General features: G+C 35.7%; 1 protein-coding gene across 2 annotated transcripts in view; it reads left to right on the top strand.

Moving 5' to 3' along the window:
- The window catches only part of EDIL3 (EGF like repeats and discoidin domains 3), a 423,319-nt gene that overhangs the window by 219,917 nt on the left and 185,560 nt on the right, over positions 1 to 17,842 (top strand). For both annotated transcript variants that reach the window (XM_059175418.1, XM_059175417.1), the window contains one exon: positions 8,500 to 8,613. In XM_059175418.1, coding sequence (XP_059031401.1) covers positions 8,500 to 8,613 — 114 coding nt within the window. The remainder of the gene's footprint in view (positions 1 to 8,499; positions 8,614 to 17,842) is intronic.

The raw sequence follows: 17,842 nt of genomic DNA, 5'->3' as shown, positions 1-17,842 counted from the left end.
AAATGCTTAGAAAAATATTTGGCACATAGTAACTAATCCACAAATAGGTGGATATGCTCGTTGTTGTCAATCATTTGTCATCCTGAAGTGCTGTTTGTTCATCTTTGTATTATTGAGGCTTACATAAAGGTGATTCTAAACTCTAAAGATTATGAACCACTCTGCAGAAAGCAAGCAACAAATTTTAGTGTTAGCAAAAGCCCGAGGAAGACTCGTTTGTCAATAATAATTTTCCACTGCAGGTAGTTTTCCTTGAGGTCTGCTGAATGTACAAAATGGAAAGCATGACCATATGCTGAAAATTAAAATGCTTATATAAAAGGAAAGAAAGAAAATGTGGAGAACTCACATTCCAGCTGACAATTCAAGCAGGATTCCCAGATAAAATATAGGGTGCCCAGGTAAATTTGAATTTTGGATGAACTATTTTTTAAGCCAGGTATTGCATAGGCATCTTGTATTAGGGAGTTTGTATGTTTAGCTTCACACCAAACTAAATGTTTAAGCATACATGACCATAACCATCATGTTATGGGGTCTGGGTAGTATGGACTCCACATAAAATCCCTTTCTGACATTTTGAATTATTTTTCCAAAATGTTCCCAGTAATGAAATTCTAGAGTATGTGAATGAGCTTTCTAAAATAAAGATCTCTACAATCCCATGCCCCCTTTCATATTCTTCAATTCTTTATTAACTCCCAAATCCAGGAACTAAAGTTCAGACTCCTTAACTTGATTTGTAGTGCCATAAAAATCTGGTCCACACTACCTAGTAACTTCAACTTCCATCCCTAGTAGCTCCACACACATAGTCCCTGTGAGTATCTAGACGTTTAAAAGTGTTCAGTTCTTTCTGAAAACATTGTGTTCTTTTATATTCCTTCCAACTAAAAACATTCCTGCTAATCCTCTAAACACCAGCCTCATACTACCTTCTGTAAGCTATCTTCCACATCTCCTTTAGGCAAAGCCATTGCCTGTTCTGTGATCTCAGTACCTTTTATGTGTAATGGTACAGGACACATATTTCACAATCTTATTCTCATTATTTCTCTTCTGAATGGAATTACAGAAGATGAGATGACTTAGAAAAGGAACTGATCCCCATTTACTGATGTATCCAATCATATATTTTGGGGCTTGACTCATGGAAGGTGCTCATCAGAATTTTGATGAGTGAATAAGTGAGTGAATAAGTCAGTAAAGGCAACCGTATGAGTCATAGTTATGCTTCCAGCATAAACCTCATCTTAGTCAATTATGAGTTTGTGATTACTCATTCTAAAAATAAAATCCAAAATAGCTGATCATCAGTGTGACCACTAAAGCTAGAGAGAGCTGCAAATGAACAAATTTGACATTCAGGTGAAGAACAGAGTAGTTAACTCTGGATACAGCATTATAAATATGAAAAAATATATGTATAGAAATGATAACATTACCATAATAAAGTAGGAAGCTAGGAAATATATGACTTCATACCTGGAGCAAAGAACTATGAGACAATGAAGAGTCCCTCTTAGATCTGTACAATAATGAGATGCATATTAATTTAGAAAAATAACTTTACAGAGTAATTAGTTATAACCCAGAAACATTCTCCCCAGTCAGCTAAACTCCTCCTCTAAAATTCAACATTCTCTAGTCTGCTAGACTGGTTTAGTTATTGATATTTAAAGTTTTTTTGAGAAACTGCACATTCATTCTCCTGTTAGAATATTTGTCACTTTCTACTGTAACTGGACTATTTCTTTGAGTACCTACTGTACTATAAGAGCCTTGAGAAATGTAAGGAGCCATGATGTATTAATCTTTTCATTCTTAGCACTTAACACAGAACTAAGGATGGATAGACGAATGGGCAAAAGTTCTATATCTCAACTCTACCTTTAGACTTGCCTGAACTCCTATATAAACAATAATACTCCCTTTGTTACACCCAAATCCATTTAAATCAGAATCTCTGGTAGGGAGCCTTTGCATTGGTATGTTTTAAATATCTTAGTTTTGGGGATGCTGGGGTGGCTCAGATGGGTAAGCATCTGCTTTCAGCTCAGTTCATGATCTCAGGGTCCTGGGATGGAGTCCTACATTAGGTTCCCTGGTCAGCAGGGAGCCTGGTTCTCTCACTCCCTCTGCCTGCCATTCCCCCCTGCTCGTGTGCTCTGTCTTTCTCTCTGTCAAATAAATAAATATAATCTTTAAAAAGTAAAATAAAAGTTCTAATTTTTATTTATTTTTTTTCAAAGTTCTAGCTTTTAAAACAAGCATTGACCTAACTTCATTTTCCTTAACAGAACGCCTTTAAAGTAGGCTGGCATACCCACCCCAATCAGGGCACTCGCTATTACAGTACAGTTGACAATTCTTTAGGTCTCTAATATTCTCAGTTCTTTTCTACCAATCAACAAATATCTATTGCAAGGTTAAGTTACTATGCTACATGTCCCTGAGGTCATGTCCTCAGAGACGGGTTGTTCTTTGGCCCATATTTTCACCAGAGACATTGGTTCCTTTGGCCTCTACTATATGTTTTTCATATGGGTTCTATTTCTGATTTTTTTTTTCCCAAGGCCTCAAATACTTGAGTATAGCACCCTCTTGGTTACCCTGTCCTAGCCTTCCTTCTATCTCTTTTGGTTTTTTCTTTCTAAGTACCTTGGAATAGCTATCTTACCTTAGTAGCCAAATATCTGAGTAGATGAAATAAAGCCCCACTGGAATAATTTTATATGCAAACATCCTGAAGAATTGGACTTCACCTGGATACTAGTAGCAGAGGTTTTTGTATCTAAATTGAGATCTCAAAATAAATGCTAGGATGCTGGGATATAGCTGAGCAGAGAATATCATCTTTGTTAGTAAGTGGTAAAGGTTAAGTTTCTCTTAGACTTGGGTTTTTTTGTTTGTTTTATGCTATTGTTCTAGGTAAGTGAAGGTTATCAGTGTTATTATAAAAGATTTGTGATATGTTCTGATTAAAGAATTCAGATTTTAGTTTGCTACTTTAAAATTAATTACTAGTGAATTGAGCCCAGAAAGGACTGGGAAATCCTGTAGATAATTCTGATTATGGCATAATTTAATTCAGTATCTGAGTGGGAGAACAGAACCTCTAGAAATTCATCAGAATTTATTTAGACTTAAAAGAGAAATTGTAAAAGCATAGGCTTTAGGTAAGAAAAATAAATAAAAGATCAAATTTTAAAAGTCAGTCACTCATGGGAGGTTTGGAGAATATTTAATAGCTAATGGGGAGCCCAGGGAAGATGGGTTATTAGGATCAAAAATAGAAGGCTCTTGAAAATAGGCTCTGCTGGCTAATTAACAGTCAATAACAATATTGCAGGAGAAAGACGGCCTAAGGGAAAGAAATAAGGAAGTTGAGAAATTATGTCTTTGCAAAGAAAAAAATAAGGGCTTTATCATGGTGTCCTTTTAATATATGAAAACTAGGGTGCCTGAAAATTAGTTGTTCCTTCTTGATATTCATGGGCCTGGATGTACTTGGGACATGAAAAGGAGTTATTTTCATGACTGAATTAAGTTATCTCTGTCTCCACTCAAGAGGAGGTTAGATGAATTTCTATCCCAAGAAAAATTGGATGACCTGCTCTAAGCAGTGATCAGTACTCAAAACAGTCTAAGCCACATTGACAAATAAATGTAGTTGCACTACTAGGGTCACGTGGCAGCTATCTGAGGATTCTGAGTAAACTCGAGGATGAACTGGGACACCGGTAGACCAGGAGTGGTGCCTTCTGTATCTCCTACTCTACATATTACAAATATGAAGTAATTTGAAACTAATTAATTAATTGGTTATTTAGTTAATCATGTAAATTTAAAAGTCTCCAGAGGAGGTCCCAGAGAATTAGTCTCCATAAATCTCCATTTCACCATTTCCTCTCTGGCCAGCTGGTAGAGTCTATAATGAAGAATGGGGTTACTGAATATTAAAATATAATTACCTGAAATGATAAATTATAAAGATATAAGGATATAATATAATTACCTGAAAAGAAGTGACATGGTTTCTGTGTTAAGAAATTATGCCCAGGGAAGCTATTTTTTGAAGTCTCAAATAAGGAAAATAATTTTGATTTTCAAAAATTCTTTGATAGCCTACCACTCCAAAGTCATATTCATGGGCTTTAGGGCTATAGTTTGTCCAGTGATGGGTCTGAAAAGATCCAGGAAAAAAAGACTAGGAGTAACTGAACACTTCTCAGGGTACAGTTGTGTATCAAGTTGAGTTCTCAGAGTGATCTTAGGAATATGTTTCTGTCAATTCCTGGAAGAAGATTCTTACAGTAAAGTCTCCAAATTGTGTATGGGTTGACATGATTTCTATTAATTAAAACCTAAGCCCAAGAGGGTAGACCACCAATACACCTTTATAAGTCTGTAGAAGATAGGCTAAGTGCAACATAATAATAAAAGTACAGAGTCTAAGTTATGCATAGAGTATGAATGAATTTGTATAATTAGTTACAACAGAGCAAAGGGCCTGGATATCCATGTGGAGCACTTCTTTCTTTCAAAGAAATGCATGACCAATGATCGATTCTCTCATCTCTTCCTCTCCTCTCCTTTCTTCCTTTACCTTGCTTTTTGATTCTGTCACACACACACACACACAAAAAGACATCATGAGTTGATATCTAGAAATCCAAATTCAGCTTTTGATATTGTCCTCAGTCAGACAAGATGGTAGGTCGCAGTTTTGTGCTTTTGGAATGAGGGATCAGAATTCAGCTGGTTGTCTTAATTATAAAGTCAATTTTGAATGAGACTGATTTTTTAGTCATTCTCATGAAGCAGTCATACATATAAAAACCTCAAAAGTGACAGCTATTAATATTATAAATGAACTGTAAGTATGACCAAATTCGGAAGTTCCTATTTTGTATAGGGACTGATATGTCAAATTTTTCCTGGTTATAGAAGAACATAGTATATCTCACTATGTTTGGAATAGATAAGGACTTTTTTCTGGAAATGATAATGTCTTGATCCTATGACAAAGAGAAATGTATGTGATTTATTACCAAGATGTTTAATTTTCATTTCATTACATTATATTCTGTGAACATTTATATCTAGTCTTTAATTAAACATGATTTATTCAAATTGAGGTCTGTTTCCATTTAGATTGCTTGCAGTGTTAATCACAGTGCAAATAGCCTTCACCGCTAAAAGAACTCCTGCATTAAACTAATATATAAATGCTTCCATGTAATTTGCATATGTTATCTGAGTCTACATGTTCCTAGGTGTGTACATATGCAAAAATATTTTATTTTTTGGCTACTATATTAAAGTACATAGCTCCTTTAATGTAACATTTGTATTTTTACACATGTTAAACTTAAGGTAGTTTTTTTTTTTTTTTTTTTTAGTTTAAAAGAATCAAAAAATGCACAAGCAATAAAAGGTCATTCTTTATTCGAAACTGAGCATGTATATAAAGCATTTTCTCTTCAGCAAATGCAATTCCAGTTCATTCAACCTTGTGTTAACCTCTGGATAAAGGTGAAACTTGTTTATTTTAGAATCTGATCTACTTAATTATAATTTCCTTTTTAGATAATGGTAGATCTTGCCTCATGATCAAATGGCTAGAAAATTCAAAGGTTGATATGTCTCCATTAGATTCACATTCACCTGTGTTAAGTAATATTTATTGGGTAAATACTTGGAAGAAATAAGGAAGCAAAGAACAGTAGTGCCTGCATATCCTTACAGACTTATAAAATGACTCTGGATAGTTCTCACATCATTGACTATGAAAGCTTCCTTCTATTAATGTTTTAAAGTAGCAAGAGCTGGGTTTGGTTTTCCTCATAATACATGGTTCAGTATTAAAATGAAAAAATCACTTAGAACCTCTTATCTGAGAATTGAAGTATATATTTGATACTATTAACATCGAATATGTGTTTCTCTGTTCTGCTTTCCTTCATTCGTTTCTTAATTCTATCCCAAATATTGGCTTTACTACATCTATCTAAAGTATAAGGGTACAGAATGTACCCTCCCATCCGGCTCCAGATCTTTAGTGCCAAAAAATAATGGCATTAATGGTCCATCATAAGCTGGTTCCTATCTCCATCCTCTGATCTGAGGTCTCAGAACCCCCCTTCCCACTCTGTGCTCCAGACAGACTGGCTGCTTGTGTCCCTGAACAAATCGTCATACTACCATGAATGTTTCTTTTCAAAGTTGTAATTCATTCTGGTTTCCTGTTTGGAAATACACTACCATCTCCATTCTGTCGCTAATCTTAATTAAAGCTTTTCTTCAAGATCAAATTGTATTTCCCTGGGTGGTCCTCAGACATCAATACTCCGTTTCTTCCTTGGAAGTATATGAAAGAATAACTTGTTATGTTTAACTTTACAAAATAAGGCAATGCATTCTCTAACATGAAGATTTAACTTATTAGCCATTGACATATTCTCATCTAAAAAAAAAAAAAAAGATTGTAGTCAATATGATGCAGAGAAAGACATAGTAGGCATGTTCCCAAGTAACCAATTATTCCCATTGCCTTACATTCAGCTAACTGTAAAATAAACAGCACAGTGACGTTTGTGCTACTTTCAAAACCTAATGAAAATATTTTGCATGTTAATCTAAGGTAAGGTAAAACTAAGTGAAATTTTGATTAAGAATAAAAAGAGCTAGGGCGCTTGGGTGGCTCAGTGGGTTAAAGCCTCTGCCTTTGGCTCCAGTCATGATCCCAGGATCTGGGATAGAGCCCCCCATTGGGCTCTCTGCTCAGCAGGGAGCCCCTGCCTGCCTCTCTGCCTACTTGTGATCTCTGTCAAATAAATAAATAAATAAATAAATAAATAAATAATAAAGCTGGTTATTTCATTCCTCCCTCCCTCCTTCCTTCTGGAGAGTTTTAGCTTCAAATATTTGGGAGTTTGTTATATTTTATAGCACACAACTGTTTTTAGAGATTATCAGATTCTGATTTTATCCTATTATTTGATGTCGTAAAATACTCAAATTACTTCATTCTTCCTGAATATAGTCATAAATTATCTCTACTTTGAAACTGTGAAGTCAACCGGAAACCAAAAAGGATGGCTTTTTCAAAGAAAGTCATCATCTGCCTAAGGAAATGTAGACCAAACTTTACACCAAACCTAAAATGAGAGGGTGACCAACTCTGATACCAAGAGGAGACACTGTTTAGAAGAAGAAATTTAAAAGAAAGGGCAAAATAGAACTGTTGCACTGTTTTGTTCTTATTTGGTCTTGAAGGGGTAATTTAGTGATGATAATGCTTTAAGTAGACTTCAGACTACTGTTTTGATACTTTCTAGTGTATCAGAAGGCCCATTAGACATTCAAAGCCATTTGTTTAGATTGCCTGCACCACTATTTCTAATCTTTTGTTAAAAATTTTGTCAGGAAACATATTTTGGTACCAGTGGTCTCCCAGATCGCATGTGGCATTCATGGAGATGCAAAGAACAGTGCAGGACAGAGGCTTCATTTGTAGGGCTCACAGGTTAACTAGGTAAGAGGGTGAAAGGCACATAAATAGACAATTTCTAGGTAACACTATTCAGGTCTATAAGGAGCTATGGGAATAAGAACAGAGAGAGCCTTCAATAGAAGTAGATGGTAGGAGGAGAAAGACATGGGGAGCAGTTGCTCATTATTACCCGTCTTCTTTACTAGCTCCCCGACAACCCAGCATGGTGCTGTGCTTAGAGAGAATGATGTCTATCAGTGATGGATATTTGACTGAATTAGTCATTATTTCTTTTTTCACTTATAATCATATTCATTGTATCTGTTGTCCAAAATTAGCATGGAAATTAGTACAATTTTCTGAATGTTTTATATTTCATATGATTTTGCATGAGGTGTAATAATGATATATCAAAGGTAAGTCCCTTTAGTCATCCTAATTTTAGAAACCCTTGAATGAGATTAGGAAGTGATCATCATTTACATTTATTATACTTTGCTTAATGTAACAAGCTTTAGCTATTAACTCTAATTTGCTTCTCATCGCATTCATCAAAGGCGAACTATTTAGAAACTAAAACATCTCTGTCAGTTAGAATTTTAATGAATTAAGATGAACTGAGACAGTGCTAATTGGCAGTTGTTGCTGCAGGGGAGGTTTCTAGATTTTGTAAGTGATACCAATTCATCTTTCTATCAGGGTTAATTTGCTTGATTTAATTCTAAAGATACACTGAATATTTCCCCACACTATTCATATTTATTTTCAGGATTGGGGAATGGTTTGCTTCTGTTGGTATTTCATTTGGATTCTCGATTCCACTTGAACTTGATTATTAATCAGTTGTTGACTTTAAGCACTACACGCACTTACACACTCACAAACACACAAAAGTTATTGCATTATGTAGATTTTGTTTTATTTGAAAGGCCTAACACCTTCCAATAATTAATCATTTTTTTCACCAGGAATTCTCATTCTTTCTGTTCTATTTTCCTCAGACATAAATGAATGTGAAGCTGAACCTTGCAAAAATGGTGGCATATGTACAGACCTTGTTGCTAACTATTCTTGTGAGTGCCCAGGTGAATTCATGGGAAGAAATTGTCAATACAGTAAGTATTCACATATGTATATGTTTTTGTTGTTGTTTATATATCCTCCACTAATTCTGGAATCTGGGTCAAAATCAATATAATTTGCTTCTAGAGTTCATAATTTATTGAAATGACACATTTCATATTTGTTCTTGTTAATGCTGTTGATTTATGTATACTCTCTAGGATAGATCTCAGTGCATGCTGGATATAGGAGTGGCTACCTTGTGTTCTGAAAGGAGGGCAACATTTCTGTAGAGATTCAAGCGCATCTCTCTTATGAACCCCATTTTGGCTTTTGAGTATGTGTATGACCTAAATTTCCACCAGAGGGGCTCCTCTGCTTCAGACAATAAATTCAAAGCACTCTAACCTGATAGCCTCTATCACCCATAAAAGGAGGATTTGTATTGAGCTGGCACGCACATTAGTAAGAAATTTACACACTACCTTTTTGGAAGCCTAAGAGAGCAGGGTCTTATGATGATATATCAAACACTAGGACAGTAATTTGTCTAAAGTACTTTCAAAGAAGCAAAAAGCAACCCTTCTTCCCCAAAAGAAACAAAAACCAGAAAACAGGATTATAGTCAGTGGGACGAAACCAGAATTGGGCACAAATATGTGCTAATGAGGACAATAATGATATAGCTTAGTAATTGTTGGACACTTACGGAAACTCCGTAGCTCTACTGATTTGATACATATTATACTATTAGAACATCACATTATGCACATTCAGAAGGCAGATGCAGAAACTGAAACATAGAGGCTATGTGGTTTGCCCAGGCTCTCATAGTTAGTGACAGAAGCAGAACTAGAGGGAATGTAGAATCAGAACTTGTGATTTCCAGTTCATTCTATTTTCCTCTAAATCAAGATATCTCTTCAGATAGAATTGAATGAGATAAACACAAAAGCACCCTATACCTCCTCTTTCGCTTACACATGTTCAGGAGCACAGATGTGTGCATGCGTGCACGCGCGCACGCACACACACACACACACACTGCCTCCTTTTTAGCCAGAGTAACAACTTTACATGTCGCTTTCCTTCTCTTCCTTTCCCTTTGACAAAGCTTATAAATTAAAACAGAGAAAATTACTTAAGGATGGATTTGGATTGAGTATAGAAACAAAATGAGGATCTGTGAGTGCTCATTACCCTAATGCTGAACAACTTCAATAAAATAAAATCCTGAATATCAAAGAAATATCTTGGATGTGGGGGTGGATTTCTAAGCTTAAAAATAACTGGAGAAGACAATAATTGTGAGTTGACCTAGGAACTTTCAGTCATGGATGAATGGAAGAAAAGGACAGTCTGAGTAAGCAGGTTGATGATACAACCAAAAAGACTAGTGGCTACCCAGTCAACTAACCTAGAGACCTTCCTATAAAGCATTTAACTGACCATGCAGTACATTAACTTAACTCAGATTCACTTGACCCTTGGCGCTACCAGATACAGCTCTTGCATTCTCCTTTTCTTTGGTTTATGGGACTTGCAGATGGCTGCCTACATAGCATTGAAACTTGTACTAAAAACACCCCAAGGTATCTGTAAATGAACACTTAATTAAGTAGATGAAGACCAAAAAACTAATGTCAGTGACTATTTGATTTTCTGGCAGCCTAAACGGACATCGGGTGCCAGAATAAAGTACTTTCCAGACAGTACTAGAACTTTGGCAGAGCTTAAACAATGCCTGGCTACAAACATGACCCATAGGAGGCCCAGCCAGAGGAGCAACAAGAAGATGAGACCTTCCCATTATCTTCAAAGGAGAACTGTGTATAGGGAACATGTAATGGGAACCCTGCCTATCAATGAGCGTCCCTCTGAGGTGGTCAAGCACTAGCTCTCTGAATGTCCTGAACAGGAAGTGATGTCTGAATTGTAGGCACCCTGGGACAAGAGCCCTAGGTCTTGAAGTTGTATTGGCCAAGGAGCAACTGGAGAGTCAGTTGCCTACAGGTTGAAATGCTACATAGGCAGCCATCTGCTGTGAACTAGTTGTTGAAACTGGTGACTTATGCCTATTCTATCCTTCCATCAGAGATTTTGGTGAGGTCACCACATCTAAAAATACTCTCAAAAAGAAAGAAACTTGATTGATTATGGAACAACAAATTGAAATAGACCTTGAACTTTTAATTGTCACCAGATTATGTCTGGTGTCTTGCTATTATGTTTAATAAATTTCTTTGATTTAGTTTTACATTTATATAATCTTTATATTTAAACTCAGTCTTCTCTTTGAACATGAAAGCAGTAGTGACTTCCTTAACCCATCGTATGTTCTGACATTCTTCCATTCCTCTGTGCATCTCTGGGCCCTAACAAAGAGATCAGAAAGAGTCACGTAGGATACACTGTAAAATATGTTCTTATTGAGGTATTTGTTTTTACTGTATTGACTTGCAGGAGTTTATAATAATTTAAGGATCTTTAATCTCCCTTCTATTTCGATTTCTGGGGATACTGTTCTGGTTTTTTATGTGGCTTCATAGAATTGTTAGAAATCCAGAGTAAGAAAGAGCATTCTACCAGAGTGATGCTGTAGAACATAAAGTACTGAGAACTTTGAGAACTTAAAGTACTCACTCACTCCAGGGTACGCAGAAACCACCTGCAGGTTATAGGTGATGCCAGCTATAAGCTAATTGAGGTTAAGATCTTGGAAATTGACAGCTCATAGATTATAATCAATATGCCCAACTTCCACTCTGAGTAAGATTTATAATCTTTCTCCTGAAGTTTCTGTCATGTCCCACAGGGTTACCCGTGGGTCAGCTTAAACCTGCAGTTATGGCGAAGAGGCCCATTTGTTTTGGCAGTTATTTCAGAAGGAAGAGGAAAGGGAGAATGATGGAGACTTAATGCTGGGTAGGTCAGAGGATACCATATGTCCTTGTGTTCAAATCCAAACTGTTTTCACCCTAATCTTGGGTGTCTGCACTCGTATTACTTCCCTCCCTCTACTACTTTCTTATATCTACCAATGGGTTAATTAAGTTCTGGCATATTTTAAAATAAAATCATTCTTAATGCCTTCCAAATAATAATTAATAAAAGATATTACAGAGGAATAGAATTTACTAAAAACATCTATATAAAAGTAATAAACTCTAAACACAAGTAATAAACTGGGAGGTATTTATAATAAAGGTGAAAGGAAAATACTTCTTATCCTCAGTTTATTATGTCTTTTAATTCAATAAAATTAAGCACAACAGAAGAAAAAAACAACAAAAACATGAACAGAACTTTCCTACAAAGGAAGTAGTTTGAAATCTATTGTATTATAGTTGAGTTGTGTCTTCATCTTTATTCTTTGGTATATTTTCAGTTTATAAGGCTTATAGTACCTTTGTGATCTGAAAAGTATAATTATATTTTAAATGTCTATTTGGTGAGAGAGCACTACATTTGTGAACAAAAGACTGGACGGACTGTGACTCACTCTGCTTTTTCCTCGACTCCGTATCTCTACCCCCTCTCACTTCACAAATGGAAATAGATGAAATGCTAAAGAGGAGCAGAGGCTAGCTGACAAACTTTAGAAAGGATACGGAAAAGAGAAAGGAAGAAATGGGAACCATCCCAGGAAACACATCCATGGACACACGCGCACACATACACAGACACACACACATGCACACACATACACAGACGCAGACACAGACACACACACACCTCTCTTTCTCTTTCTCTGTCTCTGTCTCTGTCTTTCTCTCTCCAGGGGGGAGGGATTTGTCTTTACTTATGGGTAGAGAGAATTTTAAGGTAAAGGAGGTGACCAAAAAAAGTTTATCAAGAGACATAAAAAATTCCCATGAGACATTTCTACTACAGAGAGGCCCTTCCTTCCTTCTACATGTGCTTCTTAACTCTGCTGCCAGAGGGAGCCTGTTATAGCAAACGTCAACACACATCACCTAGCAGTTCAGAATCTTCCACAGACTTCTGATCTCAAACCAAGTGAATCTTACAGTCCCCCTGTTTCCTGAGGCCAGTAGGACCTGCCTGTGCCTCTGCCGTATTCACTCACCTCTGTGACCACATCTCATGGGACTCTCCCTTTTTTTTTTTTTTTTTTAAGATTTTATTTATTTATTTGACAGACAGAGATCACAAGTAGGCAGAGAGGCAGGCAGAGAGGGAGAGAGGGAAGCAGGCTCCCTGCTGAGCAGAGAGCCCCATGCGGGGCTCGATCCCAGGACCCTGAGATCATGACCTGAGCCGAAGGCAGCGGCTTAACCCACTGAGCCACCCAGGAGCCCCGGGACTCTCCCTTTTTTGTGCACTCTTTCAGCCACGCTGGTCTCCTAGCTGTTCCTGACACATGCCTGGCACACACCTGGCACATCCATGCCCTACAGCCTTCCCGTTCCCATCTCCCCTTTTCTATAATACTCTATTATGATGCTATGAGCACTCTAGTACGTCCTTTGGGTCTTTGCCTAAAGGCGTCCTCCCAGTGAGGCTTTCCTCAGCCTTTCTACCTCCCTACCTCAACACACCAAAACACACCCATCCCCTTCTCTGCTATAGGTTTTCTCCTTAGCATTAATCATTAACATATCATATTTTTACTTTTATATATTGTTTGTTGACTGTTCCTCCAATGGAGTATATTCTCCACAAGGGAGGTAGTGTACTGTTCTGATCACAGTTGCCAGAAGAGAATTAGCAGACAGTGGGTGCTCAAGAGACATTTGCTAAATGAATGAATGAATGAACCTAGCATTCTGGGTTAAGTGAAGAAATGATATCTGACTTCTCAGTGTCCTCAATTACCATAAAGTTATTTTTTTTTTAAGATTTTATTTATTTATTTGACAGAGAGAGAGATCACAAGTAGGCAGAGAGTCAGGCAGAGAGAGAGGGGGAAGCAGGCTCCCTGCCGAGCAGAGAGCCCGATGAAGGGCTCCATCCCAGGACACTGAGATCATGAGCTGAGCCAAAGGCAGAAGCTTAATCCACAGAGCCACCCAGGTGCCCCCCCATCAAGTTATTTTTTACCTGACTTCTCATTTTTTGAGTAGTATGCCAAAGATGCTTTTGCTAGTGTAATGAAATATAATTTGGTATATTAATTGATACTCTGTAAATCATACTACAAGTTGAAATTATTTTGACTTAATAAAATCTTTTATAATTCTGCTTTGCAATAGGGTTATGCAGATAGATTTTAAATAAAAGAAGTAAACAAAGACTCTGTTCCTCCATTTAGGCCACTTCTGCATCCACATGTCTTGATAATTTATCTTAGATCATTATTTATTTCTTCTTCATTTCAAATATCAGGTAGACACATATGAATGCTGTGATCTAACTACCACTGCAAGACTTGAAAATATAAAAGTGGTAATTTGGAGTATAACTCTTTGAATGGTGTTGACACTGATCTTGATGTCTGTTTAGACACCATCATAAAGATTTGCTTTTCCCGTATTTTTAACCTTTCTCTTAACTTTCCCTCATTTTTGCATGCTCTTCAATTTTAAGCAGTTTATTAAGACTACCTTTGCCAATGTGGGAGATGGGCATGAAAGAGGACATGTGATGTGATGAGCTCTAGGTGTTATATGCAACTGGTGAATTACTGAACTCTACACCTGAAACTAATGATGTACTATATGTTGGCTAATTGAATTAAAAAGAAAAGATTACCTTTGCCAGTGCAATTAAGTGAAATATTTTTTAATATTAGTGAGATACTACATATTTAAAACTTCAATGTATTTTTAAATTTTCAGTCAAGCAGTTAAAAAAAAAGATGTTTAAGATAGTACTTTAATAAATACCATTTAAAAATCTATGTGAATTCTTTCTCATAATGTATGTCTTTAATTAATATAGCTATTATGCATTTTTTACTTTAAAGGAAGAAATTTATACTCAACCCTATTGATTATAACATGATGTCCAGTTATGTAGTAATAATTGTTATTATCCAGATCAATCAACAATCAAACACATTCAGTAAATGTAATATTTTAAATGTTAATAACAAAAGTTTTTAATACTGGGCAAAAACTTTCCTATAATTTTTTCAGTAATTATTTGCTAATTATATTTGTAGGTAGGCTAAGGCAATAATACCTCTGATTTAAATATTTTAGTTTAGATTTCCAAGTATTGTTCATATAGCTTATCACTTACTTTGGCAGATCTCATTTATTTCTAGCTTTATTTTTCATTTATCTATTATGGGGAATTTAATTTTGATTATTTGTAATTTTAATTGAAGTAACATTTGAATGATAGGTGAAAATCATATAGACGTGCTCAGACTATTTATTACAGTATTACAGCAATTCTCTTAATTATAAAGTCCTAATTTATATTTCCTTATTGTTTTTAAATGATATAAGCTCAAGCGTTCAGCCATTTTCATACACAGCTTGAAAGGAAATGATGATGTACTGGAATAGAAACCTATTCTCGTAAGAAAAGATAGGCTTTGCTGTGTATGTTTAACAGAACGTGATGTTTAAACTAAAGTAAACGCAATGGAAATTGATAGCACTTTAGTTTACTAATCTAAAAATAACTAGGATTGTTTTCATTGATTGGACTATGTGGCCCACAATAGCCATATACATTTCCCTGGAGGGTGTTTAAATGTGACATGATTAAATTTCAGAAATGGCACTCAAATTCATTTTCATCACTGATACTATTTCTGGAAATTAAAATAGTTACCAAGGGATCTCTTATAATGCAACATCCCCAAACTATTATGCAAAAAAGTATTAAGACTTGGATGGTTTCAGAGAGTTTTATTAAAAATTAAAACCAAAATCTTCAACTGAGGATTAAGTCATGTTTCTTGAGTGTCATAATTATCCAGTTTTTAAAAAACTAAGCTTTATAATCTAGATAATCCTATAGCTTTACCTTAAGAATTCTACCTTTAAAGTGATAAGGACAAGAGATGATGATACATGTGAACATATTTTTAAAAATATAAATTAATGTTTCTATATCTTCATTTTTTGAGCAGAGGTAACTCTTTAAGCCTTTGTTACAAATGAGCTAGTATGTATAAATATACAAACACATACAGCATACACTTTATAAATGTACATGTGTATCTTTCCTTTTGATAGCAATGCTGCCAAGTACATTTGTACAAGTACAAGCTTATGCAGTGAAAATTGTTAAAACACTGTATAGATAACTAAATTATGTGATATTTACTTTTATACGCTCAACACTTAATTATTGCTTTTGTAAATAACTGAACACTCTATCACCAACTGTCATATGATAATGTTGATTTTAATTTAGACTTTTACTGTGTGCCAAGACTGTCCTAAGTACTTTAAATATTGATTTATTTAACACTCTTAACACTCTTCGTAGTGGGTTCTATTTATCGCTGGCTCCATTTTCCAGAGAAAACTGAGCGGGCTCAGTAAATAATTTGCCTAAGTAAACATGGCAAGTAAACTGCCAGGCCTGGCCTTCCCTCCCAGCACTGCAGCTGCAAGATCCTGCACTTACTTCTAAGCATAAGTGTGATGGGGCCTGCTCCTTGCAGGATGAAAGGAGCACTGTTTGCTACACTGTACGCTGTGAGAACATTTGTACTTGAGGAGTGGCCTTGGCGAGTGTCAGAAGAGTAAGAGGAAAGAGCACAGGCTTTGCATTCAGATAGAACTGGGGCATAAACTCTAGATTTTCCTCTTTGTAACTAATGTCTGGATAAATTTGTTGCCCTTTTTGGACTTCAGATTTCTCATCCATCAGTGGAATTAATATAACCATTTGGTTTATATAAATAGGTAGATCAAAATTAGTAGCATTTATAAAGTACCTAGTGAAATTTTAGGTCAGTAAATGTTGTAAATAAATAAATAATTGCATTAATAAATAGAAGGACACAAAGATTTTTGAGTTATTTGAAAAGCCAATGCCAGTGATCCCATCTTTTCTTTTGTTAGAATTTTGTGCGATTTTAATTTTTTGTACTCAAACAACTAACCTATCTTTAGTAACTATGTACTTGAGAACAACTTGTGTAGAAGCCAGCTACAATGTCTTGCATACCATGTTTTAGTAGTACAATAATTTAGGAAAAACTTGGCATTACTATAATTTTAATAAAAAAATATGAATCCAACCAAACCATTATAGGAAATAGGGGTTGCTGTGTTTTTTTTAAAAATGACATCACCAGATACATCAGAACCGCAAACACCTAATTTCATTTCTTTTTTATTTTTGATGTAGTGTTCAGTGATTCATTAGTCGTGTATAACACCCAGTGCTCATCACATCACATGCCCTCCCTAATGTCCATCACCTTCCCCTCCAGCAGCCTCAGTTTGTTTCCCAGGTTATCTATGTTTTCATGTTTGTAATTATAGTAAGCTAACACGGCTGTTTGATCAAGTATTTTAGAGAATTGTAAAAAGAAACTAATGGTGGGGTAACAAATTCCAGTATTTTTTTACTCTAAATGGATGATCAAAGATTATAGTTTTATGCCATATAACACTACATTTCTACTCTGTTATGTCCAGGCATGACATAGATCCAAAAGAAAATATAAACAAATTCTGATACAAAGTAAAGAATATTAAAAATAAGAGGTTATCTATCAGGAAGTAAAAATGAGAATTAATACACATACAAATTTAGTAAGAAAATTACAGAGTTCATTATTATAATATAGTAAATGTATTCATTCAATCATGTAATCAAGTAAACTAGCCACAAATATTTATTGATTTTTTTTCTTAGCATAAGTGTGTACAGGTTTTGAGAACATATATGAATGAATTCATTCATTCAGCGAATTACATCCAACAGTAGCCACCCAGAAGAGCTGGGGCAAAATGGTAATTAAAATAAATTCAGTTCCTACTCTCATGGAGTGTATATATATATATATGTATGTATACATATGTACATATGCATACATACATATGCAAAGAAAAGGGAGCCATTACACGGTGCCTGTCTGGTTTTTTGTTGTTGTTGTTGTTGTTTTTGTTTTTGGGGTTTTTTTTAGATTTTATTTATTTGACAGAGAGAGATCACAAGTAGGCAGAGAGGCAGGCAGAGAGAGAGAGGAGGAAGCAGGCTCCCCGCCGAGCAGAGAGCCCGATGCGGGGCTCAATCCCAGGACCCTGAGATCATGACCTGAGCCGAAGGCAGAAGCTTAACCCACTGAGCCACCCAGGCGCCCCTCTGTTTTGGGATTTAAGGAAATGACATTTGAGTTGA

This window comes from Mustela lutreola, chromosome 5, assembly GCF_030435805.1.
Source record: "Mustela lutreola isolate mMusLut2 chromosome 5, mMusLut2.pri, whole genome shotgun sequence".
In the NCBI taxonomy this organism is placed as follows: Eukaryota; Metazoa; Chordata; class Mammalia; order Carnivora; family Mustelidae; genus Mustela; species Mustela lutreola.
This window is presented reverse-complemented; position numbering and strand designations above follow the sequence as displayed.